The sequence below is a fragment of the Diadema antillarum genome, unplaced genomic scaffold (genome assembly GCF_040938485.1).
Source record: "Diadema antillarum isolate AM-2024a unplaced genomic scaffold, OU_Dant_1.0 scf00000119, whole genome shotgun sequence".
Classification (NCBI taxonomy): domain Eukaryota; kingdom Metazoa; phylum Echinodermata; class Echinoidea; order Diadematoida; family Diadematidae; genus Diadema; species Diadema antillarum.
The window spans coordinates 1,463,984-1,486,701 of NW_027271008.1; the positions used below are offsets into that span (position 1 = coordinate 1,463,984).

At 38.5% G+C, this 22,718-nt stretch overlaps 1 protein-coding gene across 1 annotated transcript; it reads right to left on the bottom strand.

The window, feature by feature from the left end:
- Window positions 1-4,544: 4,544 nt before the first annotated feature.
- LOC139719998 (transmembrane protein 220-like) lies at window positions 4,545-14,227 on the bottom strand. The gene is made up of 6 exons (XM_071631374.1): window positions 14,110-14,227; window positions 11,012-11,041; window positions 10,179-10,239; window positions 7,182-7,323; window positions 5,963-6,022; window positions 4,545-5,217 (listed from the first exon to the last, which is right to left on the bottom strand). Exons 1-6 carry the CDS (start codon window positions 14,194-14,196, stop codon window positions 5,052-5,054), a joined length of 546 nt encoding a protein of 181 aa, XP_071487475.1. The 5' UTR covers window positions 14,197-14,227; the 3' UTR covers window positions 4,545-5,051.
- Window positions 14,228-22,718: the final 8,491 nt, after the last annotated feature.

Genomic DNA, 22,718 nt, shown 5'->3' on the forward strand with positions numbered 1-22,718 from the left:
CCGACATCTACATGATTAGTATTCTGAAATTCTATTAAGAATATCATTATGTTCCATATATTGAATCTTTGAATCTTTTAAGTATGATTGTATGAAGGTATGAAGGTTTTAAGGATGATTTGTACATTTGGACTCTCTAATTCTGGACTTCCAATGTAATACAATAATAGATCTTTGCAGTACAATATATCAGTTAGACATTTCAGATTATCTTCGGTAGATATGAAATTCACACAAACCCATGATATTTGAATGTATTTCTGTCTAAGCAACTGAACCATTCATTAGAGATAATGATATCACACAATCAATGCCTGTTGCCATAAATTTGAGGGAGTCTTTTACATGACAACATCAGAGTTAATAACTAAACTATATCTTAGTGACTTGACTGTCACCTCATATTAACTGAGAGTAGGCTCTTCAGTCACATCATCTGACAAACACAAGGTTTGGGCCGGAATAATGGCAAGAATTAATGTGGAGAATCCAGTTGTCTATAGGACAGTAGATCAGAGTGGAAACCATTCCTGCTTTACTACAAGTATTCACTATTTGTTCCTGGCGGATTACTACCCCTGCAGTATATGAAACACAAGTGTTTAATTGTGTATCATGCTATCAACATTCTTTTGTAAACTGTTCCTTAAGGCATGGTTGATGGGGACGAATTGGCCATAAAAAATTTGATAATTTTTAACAAAATGACACAGGAAGCAATGGAATCCCATAATTCCTTCCATTCTGCTTTTTTGTGTGTAACTTGTACTACAAAATACAATTTTAAGAACAATATCAGTTTGTTTATTATCATTTGCAAATGAGATATGTTAACTTCGAATATTTAATGTACGTTGTGTTTCAGACACATGTTAAAAATTTGATTAATTTTTTTTTCATATATTAAAAAGTCTAAGCGGTCATCTACAGTATTTTTACCTTAATGTCTGGAAATCCTGTAAACGTAACATATTCAGAAATCAACATAGATCATTAACAAAAATTATCATATATGTGTTTGTTACACACACTTTAAAGACTATTGGATCTAGTGTATACGACTAATTGGAATTTTATTGTTGCATTATATGTCCCATTGCAGTTCATCAAATTCCCAAGGACCCATTGGGAGACAGCATATGATGGACAAGCAGCCTTCTTTGGGATTGCTGGGTTTCCTAGCATCTGGGGATGCATTGATTGCACCCATGTAACTCTCACGGAGCAAAGCTCAAAGAGCATATTTATGTAAAGAGGAAGGAAAAGTATTCCATCAATACCCAGCTCATCTGTTCTGCAGACTTAAAGATCACAAATATGTGGTTGAGTGCTGGCCAGGAAGTACCCATGATGCTGGGATCCTGTCAAACTGCAAAGTCTGCAGAGATTTTGGACAAGACCTCCTGCATGGAATACTCCTGGGGGATTCAGGATACAGCCTGAAACCATAGCTCATGATACCACTTCTGACAACAAGTACCGGTAATGATGCAGAGTAATGATTCAATGAAGAAGAATCATTGTGTATGTAATGCAAAGATTCAGGAACAACATAAGCAAGTGCCAGTAATGGAGATGATATAAGGAAAAATTCTCTTTAATACTGTCAGCTATGTGATTTAAGAATGACCTCTTCCTTAACCCTTCTATGCAAACAAGGCAAATAGGCACAAATCTGACTAATAAACTATCTGCCTCAAGCGCCTAAAAGAAATGAACATAAGATATTTTGGGCAATTTAAGTAGTGCAGTGAATATAATTGTTAGGCAACCAGCAGGTTGTTGAGTCGGCTAGAACCTTGATATACAGTATGCAACACTTAGGTTATCATAATGGGTTACTCACACACACACAATAATCAGAGTGTATTTACTTTATTAATGATCAGACTGGTGATGACATAATTTTTTTAGAGTCATTTTTTTTTACATTGAACATGTGAACGGCTTACAGTTATTGTTTGTATCCTAAATAGAGCACATTCTTGAACCCGTTTTCAAATCCTCACACTACTTTATTTGGCCCATGCAAGTGGTAGTCAATGAATTTGTATCATCCAATTTACAACATAAACCTGCGTTGCTTTCCAGCCTTTGGTTTGTGCCCTGTAAGCCCGACATGAAAGTTTTATTGACATCATTCGTCAACGAGGCTGAACAGTTGGCACATGGGTTCACTTGGGTTAAACTAGTTACGATCAATGTTAATAATCAAAGGCATTCTTGCTTACAGCTGCTTGTGATTCAGTTGCCAGACCTGCACTCAGATATTGAAAATCAATGAACAGGGAAGTATGGACCAGTTGGGGCTTACACCCAGGTGAGGTTGTAGAGCAAAGTCAAGGAACTAAGGTGACCCAGAGCCAAAAGTGTAGAGCAATGGGGAAGAAGTTGAGGTGCCCAACAAAAGTCCTGATAATCCAGTCAATGGGGTTAAAGGGCCATCATTACTTTCATCTTTACCGATCCAAAGTATCATCACTAGCTTTGTTGCAAAACACCTGCATTGTGCTCTGTCGGGCATGACAGGGAAATTGGTAAAACTTTGATTTATTTTGAATTACCATCACAAGCAGTTGTACTCAGGGAACAAGGCTCTAGAATTTGACTTCCGGTAGAAGTTTAATACTCAGTAAGAAGCCAACAGAACTGAGTCGTGCTCGACGATCCACACACAGATAAAGTTAAATACTGGAAGGCACCAGAATGGAAATCATTCCTGCTTTACTACTCACCATTTGTTCTTGGTGGATTACTACCCATTCAGTATATGAAACACAAGTGTTTGACTGTGTTTGCTATCATCAATCTTTTACAAACAAATGTTTCTTGAGACATCGTTGATGGGGCTGAATTGGCCACAAAAAGTTTGTGATTGGAGTGGAAATGCTTCTATGGCAAAGAACATACCACAGTAAATGTTTATCTTCTTACTCACCATGTTGACAATGTAAGATATTGGGGACCACTATGAACAACCTCAGCATTTTACTTTGGAGCACTTAAAAGAAAACTCTTGAAACATTTTCCTTCTACACTATGTGCTCGACAGGACATTTCAGGGTCTTTTCTCACAGCAAAGTACTCCAAAATACCTCCATGCACTCACCAATTTCCCTCCATCAGAGCAGAAAGTATGTAGGAAGGTTGTGGATGTCATGGTGCATTTTGCCCAAACATCATGAAATAACGGGCACTGGTGTTATTTGTGAGTGTTGTTGTTAAACAAATCCCAGTGCAAACCACCGATGCAATCAGAAACTAAGGGCATAACAGTCAAAATATGAGCCCTGTTCTATTGCAGCGAATGTTCATAAATTACTGAATGTACTATCATTACAAGTATCATACTTGTTCAATGTGAAGACTTGACTTTGTTGTGCAATTTGGTGATTGCTCATTCAGGATTGAGCCTATAGAAGTTTGCAAATTTCAGCCAGCTATTGGTTGTCAATATTTGCACTAAAGCTTGAACGAGTTACCAGATCTAGGTGTGTGGAAAGATGGATTTGTCATGTCCCACTTCAGGTTCAATCCAGTCATGTATCGTCGTGGAAAGGGTCAACATACAAAGAGCAAGAATTAATGTCACACTCAAACCACAATCTTGACAGGGTAAAGGAGGAGTTTAGAGAAAGGTTTGATCAGGATGCCCCAATGAAATAGACAATATCAAAAAATGTCTGGAAGTACAGAGCATGGCACTACCCACAACTTGAACAAGAGAAGATCAGGAAGACCCAAATAGCTTGCTCTGAGGCAAATATTGATAGGTAGAGGCAGTCTCATTAATAATCCAAGACAAAGCAGCCCACAAAATGACCTATGGCATGCCAGAGTGGAATATATTCATTACTTGTATCTATATTCATTGCCAAATAAATAGTATATTTGTAGGCTTATTCGTACGATACTACCCAATTCCATAAAAAATGACAGATCTAGCTGATAACACTTAAGGAAATCAATACCAAACCATCAATATATAAAGTCAAGTCAACTGTCCTTGAAGTTGACTCCTACCCTTGTGTTTGCTCAGAAGTTGTTGATGATGCCTTTCTTACTGCAACTCCCGTTGCATCCACAAAAGACCACAAAAGAAGAATTTCAGTGTTTCAAATCATACCTTCTGCTTGGTTGTAGTTGCTATTTTATAAGTAGCAACCCACGCCATTGATCACAGTCTTGTTCACTACTAGCGAATCAGTCAAACTCTATAAAATATCTATCCCAGTTCAAAATTGATTTAGTGAAACGGGTCAAATGAGTTGTTCTCAGGGGGAAATCAATCCCGGTGTCGAGGCTCCTGTATTCTATAAGTTTGACCAAGAGCACGTCAACATATGGTGAAGGGGTCAAAATATCACGGGGGATGCACATCCAGTAATATTTGTATATATCAAGACGTATGATAATGTGTTTATAGCCATTGTATAGATTGAATAGCACCATGGTATTGGTGTTGACAAGCATTGCACTTCATCTGTATTTACTTTCAATTACTATGTGAGCAAAAAGCATGAAAGAGCGATACTTTGGTTAGGCATAATATGAAGCAGAAGCGAGAATTCCGAGTGTGATATGCTAAACTCAGCATTGAACCCCTAAGCAACAAAAGGGTACATCCATGGATATACCTTGGATGTAAGTACTTAAAGTTTGAAAACTTTTTAGCCTCTGAAAACTAATCTGCCTCTAAAAACATATTTGCCTCTGAAAACTTATTTGCCTGTAACATCCTGTATCATTTTTGGCATCTGGTATCTGACTACCATCATTGAATGAAATCATTCGAGGCTGGTATGTTGCCATAATCTAGCTATTGCAGAACAGGACAACCGCAACACACAAAACTTGATGCGAGTCCAAATGCAAGTAAAGCAAATCTGGTCACACTGTTATTACATAAGACAAGAGGTATTATAAAGTGTACATCGCAAAGCACCACTCTAACAGTCACACACTCATCGTGCCACTCAATGGCTACATTGTACAGACATGCCTGAGGCCTTGCAGTCACAGCACATTAGGATCAGCTGGTCACTTAGTGGTCATATCGGCTTGGCAGGCATCGGAAAGCTGCCCTTGCAGTGGTCCGGGAGAATCTCTTGGTAGTCTCTGCTTAGCAGCATGGAGGCCCACAAGATGAACGGAGTGATGACCAGCAGGATAGCCAGACAGACAATGGACTTTGGTGGACTGCTCGGATTGCCATTCCTGCGAACAAATGCACATGTACAAACCTTGTTGTCTGAAGTACGTGTAAAGAAAGCCTTACATGAGTTGATAGTGACAAGTCAAGATATCATATCTGTCAACACCATTGAATGGTCCCAAAAGGCAGAATGATATGTTTATTGCCTACCATACGTGAACAAAATATGTCGCTCTGAAAACAGTGACAACAAAAATGCCTATCAATATGATTTAATTTTCTGCAATGTCCTCTTTAATACCCCTGAAGCAGCATGTTGCATGTAGGTATACTTAATTGTGTGTGTGGGTGTAGGTGTGGTATGTGATATACGTACAAGAGTATTGTGAATAAGAAATAAATACCCTGAAATTCACATCATTATTTTGATAATAAAATATGACGCAAACATCATTTTGAACATAATTTTTAACCAATATAAAGTACAATAGAAGAATGAATGCTTTTTCATGTTATGGCATTTATTCGTGTGCTCCCAATGCAAATACTTCACATCTATAATTGTATTCAATGTCTACAAACCATATGTGCTGATCATCTCCACTCCTAAAAAACACATTTTCTCCAAATTTTCTTTTGAAGACATTAGTGTATATCAAGGCCTTTTGATATCAAATTTTAATATCAGGGAATGAAAATCTGTTGTTTATAGGAAAGAGCTGCCCAACTACTTGTACATGTACATGCTTGACTACTTTTTTTGTGTCTCAAACGGCGTGCATTTTATCTTTGGCACTGGACACTCACTTTGTCTGCATTATACACAGGGAGAGCCATGTGGTCACCAGGAACAGCCCTGCAAATTCCCTGAAAGAAAAAGAAATCAATCCATGATTTTCAACAATTTACTGCTGTGCATAATTCTACCTCATACAACCTTGAAAGAATACAAGGTAAAAGTGAAAATGTGCACCAGTATACTTGCTACAATAAAATTGCTGCAAATCCATTCACAAATCACTTACATGGGGAACTACAATGCACATTGACAACTGGAAGACATCTAAATGTACTTTCATTTTTGTGTTACAGTTAGATTAAAGGTTGGTGGTGTGCGCATTACATGTATGAACATACAACCTTTGAGCATTTTCAATCATGCGAAAGATCAAGTGGCTTGATGCAAGGCAACATGCAATATCAGTGAACCACAAAGCATGGTCGTCAACGTCAGTGACATTTGACTAATTTCTCTGCTTTCCAGTGTTTTATTGCAAAATGTTATATCTCATTTGGATGTTATACCTTTGTGGCACTTCTTTTTTGCAGAAACTTTTTACACTTTAACAATGTGTGATACCTACGATAGGGGCGTTGTGTTTTCATCAATATTTTCTCAAATGTACTTTCTGCTGTTAACAAAAAAATATCGAGTATCAATAACTTTTAACTGCACACATACTTTACTGTAAATGAAGTTTCGTGTGATAAGATAAGAGCACTTGTCTCTGAATCACATGAACTTGTATTGGTATGGGTTTATGAGTTCATGCCAAACGAAGCCTGACACAATTGCCCTTCAAAAAGAAACAGTTACTCTGTCCATACTGCTGCTCTCCACCTAGGAGTATAAATGAGTACCAGGTAGGATGAGATGTTGATGTTGGTTGATCAGCATGCGCACTCCAGTAAAGTGATGACTGGCTGGAATGCTCCCCAGGGAGTGAGCACTTAAGTGCTGGTTGGAAATAATGTATTCAGTGATTGAGTAATAATGGTCTGTAAAGCCAGTTCAAATCTTCAACAAGTCTGAAATCTGCTATTTATAAACAAACTAGCTATTATTATTATTACAGTCGGCTATTTTTCAATTTTTCTCTTTTAATTGAGAATAATACTGCCCTATGTAAACTTAAGAGTTTCTAAACTATACCTCCAGTTTTCAAGATCTGTAATTCATCACAGATATCATGGGTCTCAGATGCACTACTCCTACCATACTGCTCATTTCAGGTTGTGTCTTTACCTGACTTCTTCACGTTCAAACCACTGCTGGGCCTGCGCTCCTCCAATGGTGCTTGTGAAGTACATGCTGAAAAGAATGTAGGCTTCTCCACATGCACAGAGTATAAGGTGAAAGGTGCTTATGTATCTCCAAATGATGTTCTCTGGAAAAGCCAACGAGAGATCAAGACCTGAATCGTCATAAAACCCTATCTTTTTTGTTTTGTTTGTTTGTTTGTTTGTTTGTTTGTTTGTTTTGACTGTTTTCCTCTTTTTTTGGGGGGGGGGGGGGTTGTTGAATGTGGGTAGGGTAGGTATACATCTAGTGAAATCTACCTGGTATTGGATGGGGTGTCCCAAAAAGATACAATGCCATGGAAGAATATTTTGTTCTTTTCTTTTTCTCAAAACTGACATGTTTTCCCCCATGTATCTACGACGATAATCAGCATGATCTGCGAAAACCAGACGGTCTTTCCCATTTTTTCTACTAAACCAGAAACCAGAAACAGCTACATATGTACGTAGAAGCCAGAAGGGTTCCATCACCACTTACTTTACAAAGCGCATAAAGATTTGTCATATCACCACATGACATTATGGTGATCAAGATTTAATTTTCCCCCTTTTTTTTAGATGATTTCAACTTTTTCCTAAGCCAAGCCTATGCCAAATCTGAAGCTGTACTTTGAAAAAGTTTAGAGCTGTATGTGAGCACAGAGATTGGAAAGAATTATGGTAAAATGCAGACCTGCAAACTTGTGTTTAGTATAACTGGTATAAGCCTAGTACAGTATTCATCGCATAATCGGGCATCTGATAATCGGGATCCTCGCTTAAATGATATACGCTTCCCAGAAACATTTCCAACGCACGTTATTTTCACTGGATAATCGGGCGGGGACCTCTGATAAACGGGACAATTTTTCTTCAAGCGATCTTTGATTTTGTTAATATTTTACACAAAAAATCTACCAAAATACATGTACCACAACAATATTTCAAAGATTCCGTATCAGTTGTCGTTTACAACAAACTTACAAAGCAAGCTTCGGATTGGTGTGTTTTGACCTCCGTCCATCCAGTACATGTACATGCATAGCCACGAAAGCGCCGTGTATAAGTATCCATGCCATTGCAAAGCACATGCCTTCGCGAACATTCTTCTCCCCTACATAAGCAAAGCCATGTGCTCGCTTGCAATTCCTACTCGACTCACATCCAATAAAAAACATGCCTCGCTCATACAGCCCAGGCTGTGTGCGTTGTTTAATCTCAGTCATACACTCTGAGGGCATAGTCCATTGTTATCGCGCGCCTTCGTATCTTGTTATCTACTGTCTTTGGTTTCAACTTTCAATACAGCTGTACACTGTGATCTGTGTGTACGTCACAATCTTCCTCAGTTGTGACTGGGCAAAAGTTACGTGATTGAAATGAGGGCTATGAACAGTTACGTATTCAGTGAAATGGGGGAGAGAGTGGGAGGGAGAGCGTGAAAGATGAGAAGGGTTCAATGTATGTGCGAATGCGTAACGTTTTATGAATCTAGACTATGAGCTGACATTGATTACGTGTACACGCGTGTTTGACAGAAGAATCGAACCCGGTTGCGATTACTCTACATCATTGCGAGAATGCAGGGAGAGCTGGAGGGTCGCGCCGAGGGGTAGCGTGTTGTGTATTCATGTACATGTACAGTACGTCAGTATGCATGTGTGTGTGTGTGTGTGTGTGTGTGCACTACATGTACATGTCGTATGCCGTTAGTGTATGGTGAGTACTCATCGCGAAATCGGGCACTCGCTTAAAGGGGCCGTGTTTGCTACTCCCAACTTGTCCCGATTATGCGATGAATACTGTACCCCCAAATAAAACTTGCTTTTCGAACAATAGGTGTAAGCCTAGTAACTCCTTGGTATAAGCCAGTTTGTAATTCCACCTTGCACATAAACAGAAAAAAGATCATTTGAGATAACAAGCCTGTTGGTGATTTGTTTTTTAATTCACTGAGATAGGCATCTCTGATATGATGATTACTAGTATTCTAGTAATCCATGTACAAATGGTAATTCCCAGCACATCCTCTGGACAAGAAGTCTGGCATTTGGCAATGTTACATTAATAGAAAAAGTTGTTACCGGTATTCATTCAATGCAAAACAATGAAATGGATGCTTGCTCCCTATAGTGTAAGCTGAAAGGCAATTCAAGTCACATGGTCTACACAAGTTCAATCTTTGTTAACATGAATTCCGCTTATTGCTACATGGGGCAGGCTCACTCACTGTGTAGCTTTGACAAGTGCAGTGCCTCTCTAACAGAGAAAAAGGAAAAGATCATTTGTCCAAATGTGCACATGAGCTGATTATTAAAGGACAAGTTCACCTTCATAAACATAAGGATTGAGAAAATGCAACAATATTAGTGGAACACATCAGTGAAAGTTTGAGGAAAATTGGACAATCGATGCAAAAGTTATGAATTTTTTAAATTTTTGTGTTGGAACCGCTGGATGAGGAGACTACTACAGCTTGTGAGTCATATGCGTACAACAGTATAAAGAAAATATAAAAGAAAATTCAACATATTTTCACTTTTTTCGCATAATAAAAGAGCAATTGACTTGCCTCTTTCTAAAGGCAGGGGGAATAATATTACCCATAACATTTATCGGTAACGAGTCAGGGGAATGTGTACTTTTTTCAAAAGATGGAATTTTGTGAAATTCTCTTTATATTTTCCTTATATTGTTGTACGCATGTGACATCTAAGTTATTCATACGCTGCAGTAGTCTTCTCATCCAGCGGGTACTGCACAAAAACTTCAAAAATTCATAACTTTTGAACGGATTGTCTGATTTTCCTCAAACTTTCAATGATGTGTTCTACTAATATTGCTACATTCTCTCAATCCTTATGTTTATGAAGGTGAACTTGTCCTTTAACTGGCTTCTTATACACACAAGCATGTACCTATGATGCCACATACTGGTCTATTGTCTATGAAAAGCACTCACCTGATATACTTGGTCTGCAGCACTGCATTAAGCACAGGAATGCAGGAATTCCATATGCAAGCTGTATTGCAAAAAGAGAGGAGCATTACCAGAAATAAACTTCATAAAATAGTACAGTAGAGTCAGTATCATCAAAAAGAGATTTGACATAAACTACCAAGAATACATGCTGCTAATGCAGCTCACTGTAACTAATATTGGTTAGAAAATCTACATTTTACAGACCTAGCCCATAAAAGAAAGCAGTCGATCTTTCAATTTAACTGGTTAGCATTAACCCGTTGAGGACGAGTCCCGAGTATACTCGGGCAGAGGTCTATGGGAAATGCGTGTTGTAGCAAAATCAGCCCGTCCTCAACGGGTTAAGGTAGTATCTACTGTAATTTGGAAAATAGACTAAATGCAATTACGAGTATACCGTAAGAGTGGATATTTTCGTGCGACTAATTTCTCGCGCTTGGCCGGGTCAGAAGAGTTTCGCTTGCTTTTAATTCCGCGGAATCAACACGTCATGCACAGGAACATATGGCGAGCAAAAATATTTGCGGGCTTTTATTTTCGCGCTAGTGTTTGGTTGCGCGAAATGCGCGAAAATTTCAACACCGCGAAAATTTCCACTTTTACAGTTCAATTTATATCTTAGAATTGACCTGCTTGCAGGGTGTAGTAGTATGGGCATAGTGGGTGAGAGATTTCAGAGTTCAAGTGCACTACAATTTATGGCAGTGTACCAGTCCAAAGTTTATCAATGCACATTGACAAAACAAAACAAAACAAATCAAAACAAAATATATAAAACACACAATTGTATTTAGAGCAGCACCCATACCTACCATCCAAATCTCTGAGTCAGGATCATTATGCTGCAATGAGAGGAAAAGCACCAGGCATTAAATACATGTGTACAGTGTAGTAGATGTACACCAACGACATAGATTTCGACATATGAATCACAGAGCATGCTGTGACTATTAAAGGAAAACTAGAAGTGTCAGCAGTTGGCATGTCTACAATATTGCATTAATCTCCAAATACAGTAGGTCTGCACTACATCTAGACAATGTGAGAAAACAGTTCCACATGAGGGGGGCATTTCATGAAGCATTTTGTCCGACAAAGTTGTTGGACAAATTTGCTCTCAGCCAATCAGATGCAAGGATTTCAGTAGCTTGTAAGAATTGTAAGAAAAATATCCGACCAAAATGCTTCATGAAATGCCCCCCAGCAAGAAATAGAAATGACATGTTTGATAGTTTCATGGCACAACCCAAAATTGTGCTGAGTGGTTATACATTCCTTCAACCAAGTTTCATTTAAATGGAAAGTGTATCAGAGAACAATTATTTGGGTATTTAGCAAGTTTCATGAAACAACTTGTTGTGCATTGATGAGGTAAAATTATGCAGACATTTGACCTCTCATGATCATATGACCATTTTCAGCAGAGAAGGGTTCACTATTTAACAGAATGTTGGTGCAACTGAAAAAGCATGGGCAATTTCTGATAGGAGGGAACTACCAAAGTTGTAGCTTTCAGTCTCCACCCTTGACCTTTGATCTATTTCCAAAGCATTAACTAGGTCTAAACTTTGATCAGAGCAATACCGGCCCTTACATATAAGATGCATGAGGATACTTTATCCCATTTCAGAAAGGTGGTGAAATATAGAAGAGTTTACCATCGGGACAAAAAAAAAATGGTTTGTTTGCCCTTTGCGACCGACCAAAAATCACGGAAATTTCGGGGGGGGGGGGTTTCTCTCTCTTTCAAGCGTTATTTTTTTCCACAAATTTCATCTTCTGCAAATTTGTGAATGGTTTTAATCCCAAATTTATCCATTTTAAGTTAAAGAAAGAATGAAAAAAAAAGTCTAAAAATATTTTGTCATCTCATCGACCCATCGTAATCGTGTTCGGTACGCGCGGGACCGCAGGCTACGTTTTATAGCATGCATTGCACGCTAGCTACCTTTTTGGCTCACGTGCGTGCACGCACACGAAATCCAATCAATGCATGCATATGCGCATAGGTAGTGCGCTAGCTAGCTAGCCACTGTACCGGCCGCGGCGCAGCGCAGCGTGACTGCCAAGATGGCTACTTTTGCAGCATCCGTTACCAGAGACTCCAACTCTCCCACCGAAAACCCATTTTTGCAAAATCTCCCGTTCTCCCGCTTGAGATTTGATTTTTCCCGCCCTGGCTCTGTGTCTCCCGGTGGAAAGGATTTCTTACTTATTGCTATCGTATGTTGAAAAAATGAGCCTTAGATAGCACCAAAGAACATCTAGAACCCTAGGAACTTCGCGCTTCGCACACATCAACTTGGAGTCTCCCGTTTGCTAGGGTTTCGGGCGGGAGAATCTCCAGATCAGAAGGTGCTTGAGGTTGGAGTCTTTGCGTTACCAGCTGTCATATGGCACCAAAACTGTTTGGAGTTCAGTTGCCAGCATCTCACTGGGAGGTACTTTTTGGAGCTGTTTGCAAAATTTAACAAAGTGAGTGTTTCTGCCTCGCCTACCGGGCATGACAAGACGTAAATTTGAATGAATCCCTTGGAGTTTTGAGTGCAATTAAACTTGCGCCACATCCTGTACAAAGTTGAACTAGAATTCGAAATATTGCCAGAAAAGAATCAAGTCACAAAATTACATGGGTAAAAAACGGTTTAAAAAAAATAAAAAAACAAAACAAAAACCGACCTACCAACCCTCAAGTGTTTTTACAATTAAGGGCAAACAAACAATTTTTTTTTTGCCTTATTGACCTTTCTCCTTTGACCCCACAGCCCAAAACTTTTCCTAGAAAAAATTCTAACAGTAGGCTAGAGTGAGTAGGGAATCAAATCTTTATCTGGTTTCGTGGAAATACCTTCCAGCACTGCAGCTCGATTAGATACGAGGGAAAAGTGATTTCTTTTTTTTTGTTGCTCATTTGACCTTGACCAAAAATAAATATCAATGACCTTTTTTAATTGACTTTTGAGTAACAAACATTAGAGGTCTACATATGTCTCCATATCAGAGCTACCAAGTCTCACGCATTCTGAGTGAGACTCAAGCATTTAGGGGTCTTCTCACGATCTCACGCATGGCACCCACTTTTCTCATGCATCGGGTAAAGTCTGCAATTTAGGCCCATATTGAGGAGCATAGCTCAAACGCAAAGGATTAAAGTGATAGTTACAATTGATGATATATTTTCCTTTGTCTTTCAGAATAAGTAAAAAATAGTCACTTAAATATGCACCTGATCGCACCATTAAGAGCTAAAAATTGGAAAAGCTTCCTCGGGAGGGGGGGGGGGGGGGGGGGAAGCGCGGGGGGGGAACCCCTCCCATAACCCTCGCGCTCGCTTGCGCGCACATTGGCTCGCCGGGATGCCGAGTCATGAAAATCTCACTCATAAAAATTTTTTGAACTTGGCATCCCTGCCATATAAAGGCACAGCTCATGGCTTTTGGCTTTAATACTTCATAGATCACCCGGCAGTCTTTAGAATCTTTATTCTAACGCGTTAGATGTCTTCAGTAATTCGCACAGTCGTTGATATCAAATTGTTATTTGTCAGAAACACATGGCCCATCCCGCCATGCGATGGGGTGCTGTCTGTCTGTCCCTTGCCTTGGCCTTGGTTTGCCCTGTGCTGTATATGTAGCGTCTAACCGTAAATTGCGTCGTAACAATCGTCTGGTCGGGCTAGTTACGTTTATGTACCTGTAAAGAATCTTCAGCCTATTGAAGGAGGTAGACTATTCAGAACAAGAAGAATTAAAAATCTAACTTGTGAATGTTAGGCGTTACGGCGTTACATATCTAACACAATTTCTCACACGTACGTGGGAACGTCCATACTTCTCATCTCAGTCAGTAACCGCAGCTGTTACAGCGCCCCGCGCCGGGGTTACTCAGTCAGCAGCTCGGTCGAACTTACCTGGACAAACGATGCTAGGCCAAAGAAAACGGCCATAAGAAGATTTCCCAGCCGCCAAAGATTAGGAACGACAAAATGAGAATTCATTGCACACGAAAGCCCTTACGTTGACCTAAATCAGTTGTAAATGGGACAATGCAATGTAGTGTAGACTAGATGATCGCGTTCGTGATCGTCTGCATACAACCTGCACAGACAACAACATAAGCCGACTACTAATGTTTACATGCGCAAATACACTGCACATGCACGATCCAACAAACACGATGCGATGTATCGCAAAACATGCACAACACTGGACAGTGCATGCAAACACGTGGGTATGACTAGTTATCGATCACTCCAGCTGTTTTTTTTGACCAAAGTTTTCCAGAGGACAACTTTGTAACACCCGAGAGGGCGCTTCAGTTCTGGTTTTGTTATTATTTTGCTTTGTTTCGTTCGTTTGTGACAGGATGCGATCGAAAACCATGAAAGGATGATTTTAGAAGCAGACAAAGTGCATTTGCGGTATGATCCGGTTTCAAAACTAAACAGGGAAAAGTAGAAATTACGCGGTGCGTAATATATGTCCCCGCCGGAAGTAGCATTTAGTAGCAAAATGTACAATAGAGGTAAAAAATCAAAGTCAAAGGTCAAAACTCTGTGTATATGTTTTGAAGCCCTCACCTAGTGCCATCACATAAAGCAAACAGAATCGAAATCGGGTTAGAAATGGCGGAGTAGCATTTTGTAGCCAATGTACAATATAGGTCAAAAATCAAGGTCAAAGGTCAAAGAAGTCAAAGGTCAAAATTCTGTGTAGAAGTTTTGAAGCCCTCACCTAGTGCCATCACATAAAGCAAACGGAATCGAAATCGGGTTAGAAATGGCGAAGGAGTAGCATTTTGTAGCAAAATGTACAATATAGGTCAAAAGTCAAGGTCAAAGGTCAAAGAAGTCAAAGGTCAAAATTCTGTGGAGAAGTTTTGAAGCCCTCACCTAGTGCCATCACATAGAGTAAACGGAATCGAAATCGGGTTAGAAATGGCGGAGTAGCATTTTGTAGCAAAATGTACAATATAGGTCAAAAATCAAGGTCGAAGGTCAAAGAAGTCAAAGGTCAAAATTCTGTGTAGAAGTTTTGAAGCCCTCACCTAGTGCCATCACACAAAGCAAACGGAATCGAAATTGGGTTAGAAATGGCGAAGGAGTAGCATTTTGAAGCAAAATGTACAATATAGGTCAAAGGTCAAGGTCAAAGGTCACAACTGAAATTCTGTGTAGAAGTTTCAAAGCTCCCATGTAGTGCTATCATATAAAGCAAACAGAATCAAAATTGGCTCATAAATGACAGAGAAGTAGCAAATTGAACATTTTGATCACACACGGACGCACAGACGGACGGACGGACGGACGGACACACGGACGGACACACGGACACACACACGTACGGAGCCCGATTCATAGTAGTGGGGTGGCTTAGTGACAAATATACTGATAATCGTGACACGCCGGACAAAAGTGTCATTTTTTCCTCAGACATTTGTATATATATGAGGATCAAAATTAGGGGGTGCTCCAAGAAATCCGCTAACAGAAAAGATGAGAAAATGCCCTTAATTTGTACATAACAATAGTGTCTGAATTCAAAGACTATACACAGGGCATTCGCCAGGTTTCTGTACAATGCAATGCAATGTACATGGTTGCTAGTCTTAAAATTCAGACCCATAATACGACATATTGTGTGCATGTTTACAGTAATACACCATTTTTACTGGTTTTCCTATGGTAACAGGTGGTTAGTCTGTGTTGCAGACCTGAGGGAGGTGTGTTGGAATAGTCCAGTTTTCTTAAGCACCTTTTCATTAAATAATTTCCTATAATTTCTGGTAAAGGATTTTTTTAGTACTGTCTACCTCCTGTAGAGAAATGGCAAAGAGTGACATGTGACTCTGGCTCAGATACTTTAAATCTTGGGCAATGACTGAGCCAGGTGTAGGACTATGTCACAGTTCATTTTTTCTCCCAGAACTACTAGTTTACCAGTAGAAGAGCTGCATATTCCATTGAGAACTTAAGGTTTTGGGTATTGACCTACATATTTCCTAACAAATTTAACCCGTTTCCTCCAAGATTGTGTGAATTCCATAGGTTTAGCGCAGGGATTACCTGGTTCCCGTAAGCAATTTTTATAGTCCGCACCTCCCCTCTTTATATGTTTCTTATTTCTTGTGGGGGTTATTCAAATGTTTAAAAAGGTTAAAAGTCTATTTTCATAGATGAAGTTGAATTTAGACAATTTGAATATTTTTAAAAATATATTGATATTTGTAATTTCACTCATAAAGACTTAAAGCGGTTTGAATATTTTTGGTCTGATAGCTATGTATAGACATGTTATTAAAAAGTAAAAGCAATGTTTGATTGGTTCACATTATCCAAAGAGGGTGGGATGTAGTTGGCTGGTGAACAAAGTCTATGGGGAAGTTTAAAAAGTTGATAGAAATAAAACAAAATCGGCATAGAGCAGAATCTAAATCACAATATGATATGACAAAATTCCCGACCCCAAAGGCGGTTGATTCTATGATGCTTTATGTCAAAATACATTCCACCCAAAATACATGTGATTGATAGGAGGAAAAAGTATAGTACATTAAAAACAATATAGTTCAACTAACCCCATTAGTCGAGCAGCATAATGAAATGATTGTTAAGTTTTATCGCCTTGTCAATTGAAGATGATGTTACATAATGACAATTATCAAAGTCAGCTAGATCTACGAGTATATCAAGAAACCAAAAAGAAGGGGTGGGGTGGGGTGGGGAGAGAAGAATGAAGTAAGTTATTAGTATTTGTAGTTTTGGTTTTCAGTATATTCATTTTAATTTCCTTAATTTCCGTTAGGTCATCATGGATTGGAGCATTTGTGTACTAGTAATCTGCCAGGAACAAACACAAGAAAAACTTAAAGGTCCTATATTATACACTTTTGGGAGAGTGACTTGAAAAAAAAAATGTTCAGGATATCACATTTTATGCATAATATGTGTAGGTCTGGGGGCATTTCATGAAGCATTTTGTCCGACAAGTTGTCGGACAAATTTGCTCTCTGCCAATCAGATGCAAGGATTTCTGTAGTTTGTAACAGTTTGTCAGAAAAATATCTGACCAAACTGCTTCATGAAATGCCCCCCTGGGGGGCATTTCATGAAGCATTTTTGTCCGACAACTTGTCGGACAAAAATGCTCTCAGCCAATCAGATGCAAGGATTTCAGTAGCTTTTAACATTTTGTCAGACGAAATATCTGACAAAACGCTTCATGAAATGCCCCCCAGTTGTATCACAAGACATCCTACCATATACAGTTTTTGCAATCAAAGCAAACATATAAAGAGATATCAGTATTTTTCTCATTAAAGCATAAATGCGGACGGTTTAGTCTGGAAACATGTTATCATAGAAATATTGTTCACATTTTGTGTTATTAACAATACTTAACATTGATTATACAGATTCATTTTTTACAGAGGTTCTTTGTATCCGTAACTTACACTTAAGAATAATTTTCAAGCACTAATTTTGGGTTTTTGCCTTTAATTATCCACAAAAAGGAGGACTCAGTGCATAAAAGGTGTATGCTTTATTTTTGGAAAATGTTGAGGAGATCAGGAAAATAATATATATTGATGTAGATTTTGGACCTGAAGGAGCAGTTGAAGCATTTTTAAGAAACAATGCCTTGTGGCATCGTTCTTATCATCAAAAATTAATAATGGCAAACTCAAATGAAAATTGGAGGGGGGAAGAAAAGATGAACATAATGACATGAGACAGCTTGGTAAAGATTAAACGCTAAAATAGACAATGCAGCCTCTTTTCTCAGTTCATACTTATCCAGAGTGTGTGCTTTCTTTCCAGTACCGGTATTATTATTTAGATAGGTTAGGGGAATCCCTTTGAATTGTGTGATACATCATTTTAAAGCTTACAGTCTGCTCTTTCAGAATCTGTCCTTAAAGGACAAGTCCACTTTCATGCGCACGTGGATTCAGTGAATACAACAATATTAGTAGGACACATCACAGAAAGCTTGGAAAAAATCGTACAATCCGTTCAAAAGTTATGATTTTTTAAGGTATCTGCACAGTCGCGGCTGGATGAAAAGACTACCACAGTGTATGATGTCACATGCACACATTCTAAGGAAAATGAAATGAGAATTTCACAAAACCATACTTTTTGAATAAAGTTCACATAGTTTCTTTGACTTGCTACTTACGTATGTCAAGGGTAAAATTATTCCCCCTGCCTTCTGAAAGAGAAGTCGAGTATCCTTTTGTAAGCGAAAATAATTTATGTTGAATTTTCTTTATTCATTCTTTATATCGTTGTACACATGTGACATTACAAGGTATAGTAGTCTTCTCATCCAGCCTCGACTGCATGAGCAGAAACTTCAAAAATTCATAACTTTAGAACGGATTGTCCAATTTTCCTCAAACTCTCACTGATGTGTTCTACTATTGTTGCTGCATTCACTCAACCCACATGCTATAAAGGTGACAAATCTTTGTCTGGCGACTTTTTTGTTGATCAATTATACCAACCCTGATGGAAATCTCTTCAAATTCATAAGTTCTGAAGTCTCCTTTAAGTTTAACCAAAATCTATATATGTAGTTGCCATGGCAACATACCACTTAACACAAATGAAAAGTATTTCAAACCTCTATACATCCCGTTGATCAGTTGTACCTATTCAAATGGAATCTCTTCCAAACTGGAAAATAGCCTCCTGTAACTAACTTCAATCAAAAACCCTCGTTTTGGGTTGCCATGGCAACGCACAAATCAACAATTATATTTGACCCCTGGTTTATACTCTTGGTACCTTCTATATAACGTTCATATCAAATTTTGTGAAAATTGAATCTTCCTACCTGGAGAAATAAACAAAAACATGATTTTTAGAAAAAGTTCATTGACCTTTGACCTTTGACCTTTGGAAAATTCACCCCAAATTCAATCAAAATATTTTACTTGTTCTCAATATTCTTCCTGCCAAGTTTTATCCAGATTGGATATTCCTGACCTGAGAAATAGCCAAAAAACCTATTTCACAAATAAAGGTCATTGACCTTTGACCTCTGACCTCCTTCCCAGCATCAATTTTCTTGGAGCACCCTATTTTTTGAGAAGGTACATCATGAAGTACCTTTGGTGAAAAAATCATGCTTTTGTCCGCCGTGTCACGATAATTTCACTAAGCCACCCCACTATAGTCCCCTGCTTGAACTCGTTCGGCGGGGACAAAAATCATTACTAGCATAGGCCTACATTACTTGTGAATTCGACAAGAGCAAATCACATCTATAGGAGCAATCAGCAAAGGTACAAACCATCCGCAGACTTGATGCAATCGACTCGACATGATTTCATAACACCTGCACCGTTCACTACCCTCCGTCGATGACCGTTCACATTCAAGGAAACTAATAAACGGAGTAAAATCCTCATGTGGGGAACACTAACTCATGGCTTAAAAAAAAAAATACTAGTATGCTGATGCCAAAATCATCATTCACGGAGAATTTCCCTTCTCTTCTGGGAGAGATCATTTTGTAGCTGTCTTGACAAAGAGGTTCATATTATTATGCACTATGTGGGCAGAATGCTGAAACCTTCATTTTTTGGAGACCTACGCTACATAGGGCCTACTGTTCGAAAACTGTTTAGGGTATTGCAAAATGAGCTATGCGCCATCTTTAAACTTTTCAAAGTAAGTCCATCATCAGATAGTTTGTTATGGTGGCTTTCATAATACATGTATGCCATTTTGACCTCCTTATATCCAGAGGGTGGGTGTCTTGGATTTGGTTGCTGTTTCTCCGGGCAATGCGGATATGATTATGTTGATTTGATTTGTCGATTTTTTTTTTTTTTAATTTGTTGATAATTTATTGCCCCGTGAGTGATCTCAATATCCATGGTATGACTCTCGGAGCTAATCAAAGTAAAATCGCCCGCAATCCCCATGAATATATTCACATACCTTTATCATGTGAATATAATAATCCACACGTGCATATGCATATTCTGACTTATACAGTTAGATCATCCTGTATATAGGCAAAATGGAAGAAAAGGGAAATCAGCCACTCAGTGCAAGTTTTGATAAAGAAAACCTTCTTGTCATAAAACACGTTGTGGGCATGTAATCACTGCTCTAACTATTATAGATTATCCAACGTTGAAAAAAGAAATGTATGCATATTTGATTTAATTTTTTTCGGGGGGGGGGGGATACAATGTAAATCGTCTGGAATGTCCCTTGAATATCCCCCAAAATGTAACATCTATTACAGATGATTTAGCTCGTGCAATGGGTTAACAAAAATAAATGTCTTCACAATTTACTCTCTCTTCTTACTAACACTTCTTTCGTATCTGATCATATTTTGTCGAATATATCTCTTGACTACACACACCAATCTGATTCATCCACCGAAATTATAAACGAGATAATGAATAAAATCACAACTGTCCGTTTTTCTCTTTATAATGACCTGCTCCCCTGAAGTTATCGTACAGTATAAAACTTAGCATCGGATATAACCTACTTCCCGTAAGTACCGAGGCAAAACTTCAGTTTGTTGTCAAGCAAAGGACTCCGGGGACATCTTCCTATAAGATGCTAAATAACCTACAGAAGCTTCCTGAACACTTCTACCATCAAAACAAAATCAAATCATGAACAAATATAGGCACAATGCAATGGCGATATGGAGTTATCAATTTGACGCTTGAAACAAAGATGAAACATGAATCTCTACTCATCACAGAAACAGATACAACAGATACAACAGGCCAATACCTAAGATTTTTATTGGGGGGGGGGGGGGAGTGGTCTGCGGAACCCCTGAAAATCCTTGCTTCATGATCCCAAAGTTTTATCGTGTTTTTTTTTTCCAAAGAGCTTATGAGTAGGAAGTGAGAAAAATCTCATTTCATACTTGCTTTATGAAGTACACATGCTGCAAATGTGAAAATCCATTCTCGAGTTACCTTGTACACAAACAGACAAACAGACAGACAAACATGCAGAACCGAAAACCTACCACCGGTCAGCCATAGATATCACCTAATAGCGGAAGTAATTAAATGCAGTTACGCTGCAAATACTGTAAGACAAATGCAAAGTGCAAATATTCGAAAAAAAAAAAAAACTTCAACCAGCTTGTAACTAATCAGTTATGAGACGAATGAAGAAGCCCTTTGTGACGTGCATGCCTCAATTTCCGTTTGTGCAGTACACAATGAATGAAAGGTCTTTGTGACGTGTTCCTCAGTATCCAATTTATACGCAATATATTACGCGTATGACCCATTTTCAGTACGCGCATATCTTTGAGCGTAGCAACCGTTGACATCTGATTTCTAACAACATTCCTGATTGGTTGAAAGTTAACCTTTATGCTCTCGGCTTTATATCATCTCTCCCGTGATTGGAGCTTTAGCAAGAGCGCTGTCAGATATCTGCGTGTCACGCATGACGCGCTGAACTCCTTGGAGACGTCTTTCCAGCTTGTGTCAACAATAGGCAGTGATAACTGAGCTTCTCGCTTGAGTACACTTATTCTCAGAAATTTCTCTAGAAATTTTCTCATTTCTTCTCAGAATCACGGTTATTTCGCCAGCAAATTTGCTTCAAGGTAAACACAAACCCTCTTTTCAACTTATATCATAACACAGATAGATTCCCTTCGAAAAATCTTGGATTTTGTCGGCATTTAATATAGCCAACACAGCTTTCAGTTTTCTCAAAGTCAACTCAAGGTCAAAAGTAGCAATACCAAAGTATCGTGTATACCAGTATATTGGAAGGATGATACAGTGGTATAGTTGATAGAAATGTGATAATCTCTTCTCCAATATCTCATATGATCTAGGGACCTTGAATACACTTAATCTCTCATGCATTTTTAAATTGCTGGATTTGTCTTTCAGAATGTTTGAATTTCTGCGAATCTTGTCTCTCTGGTTGATGAGTGCATCACCATCTCAACCTCTCAGCCAAGAGATCATCAGAAAGGCGCGGACTCGAACATCTGTGAGTCGGCTTTACTGACGTTGCATGTATGACATGAAATGTTGCACGACATAGCTAGAATGATCAGAACAGGTGGTAATACCACGTACAATATACGCGCTATACATTAGTACATACAACTTACTCTTAAACAGTAAAAATGTTCCCTAGATATAGCCGTGTAATTATTAAAATTTCGCCGATTTTTTTTTCTTACCCATTTATTTATTTATTTATCTATCTATTTCATTTCATTTTTTTTTTTTTTGCTGGCAATCAAAAATACAGAGTAAATGTGATTTAATAAATTGTTATTACGGATAGCAAATAAATAAATTTATACAGGAATTGGAGTTATAAATCAGTACTGTCATTATAGGCAAGTTTTACACATGATATTTCGTCGGGGAAAACACTGAATACTGTATAGAACAAAAAAAAATCTGCATAACGGAACAACAAAACCGAGAGAGGAGACCCTCACGTTTCATGAAATGAAAAGCTCATGAGTGACGCAAACTGGTGTCATT

Bases quoted from the DNA above. Each gene is read 5' to 3' on its own strand.
- LOC139719998 (XM_071631374.1), bottom strand. From the start codon at position 14,196: ATGAATTCTCATTTTGTCGTTCCTAATCTTTGGCGGCTGGGAAATCTT. The intron at 7,324-10,178 runs GTGAGTGCTTTT...TGGCTTTTCCAG, and splicing joins CTGCAGACCAAGTATATCAG to AGAACATCATTTGGAGATAC. The intron at 5,218-5,962 runs GTGAGTGTCCAG...ATTTGTTCGCAG, and splicing joins CTGTGTATAATGCAGACAAA to GAATGGCAATCCGAGCAGTC.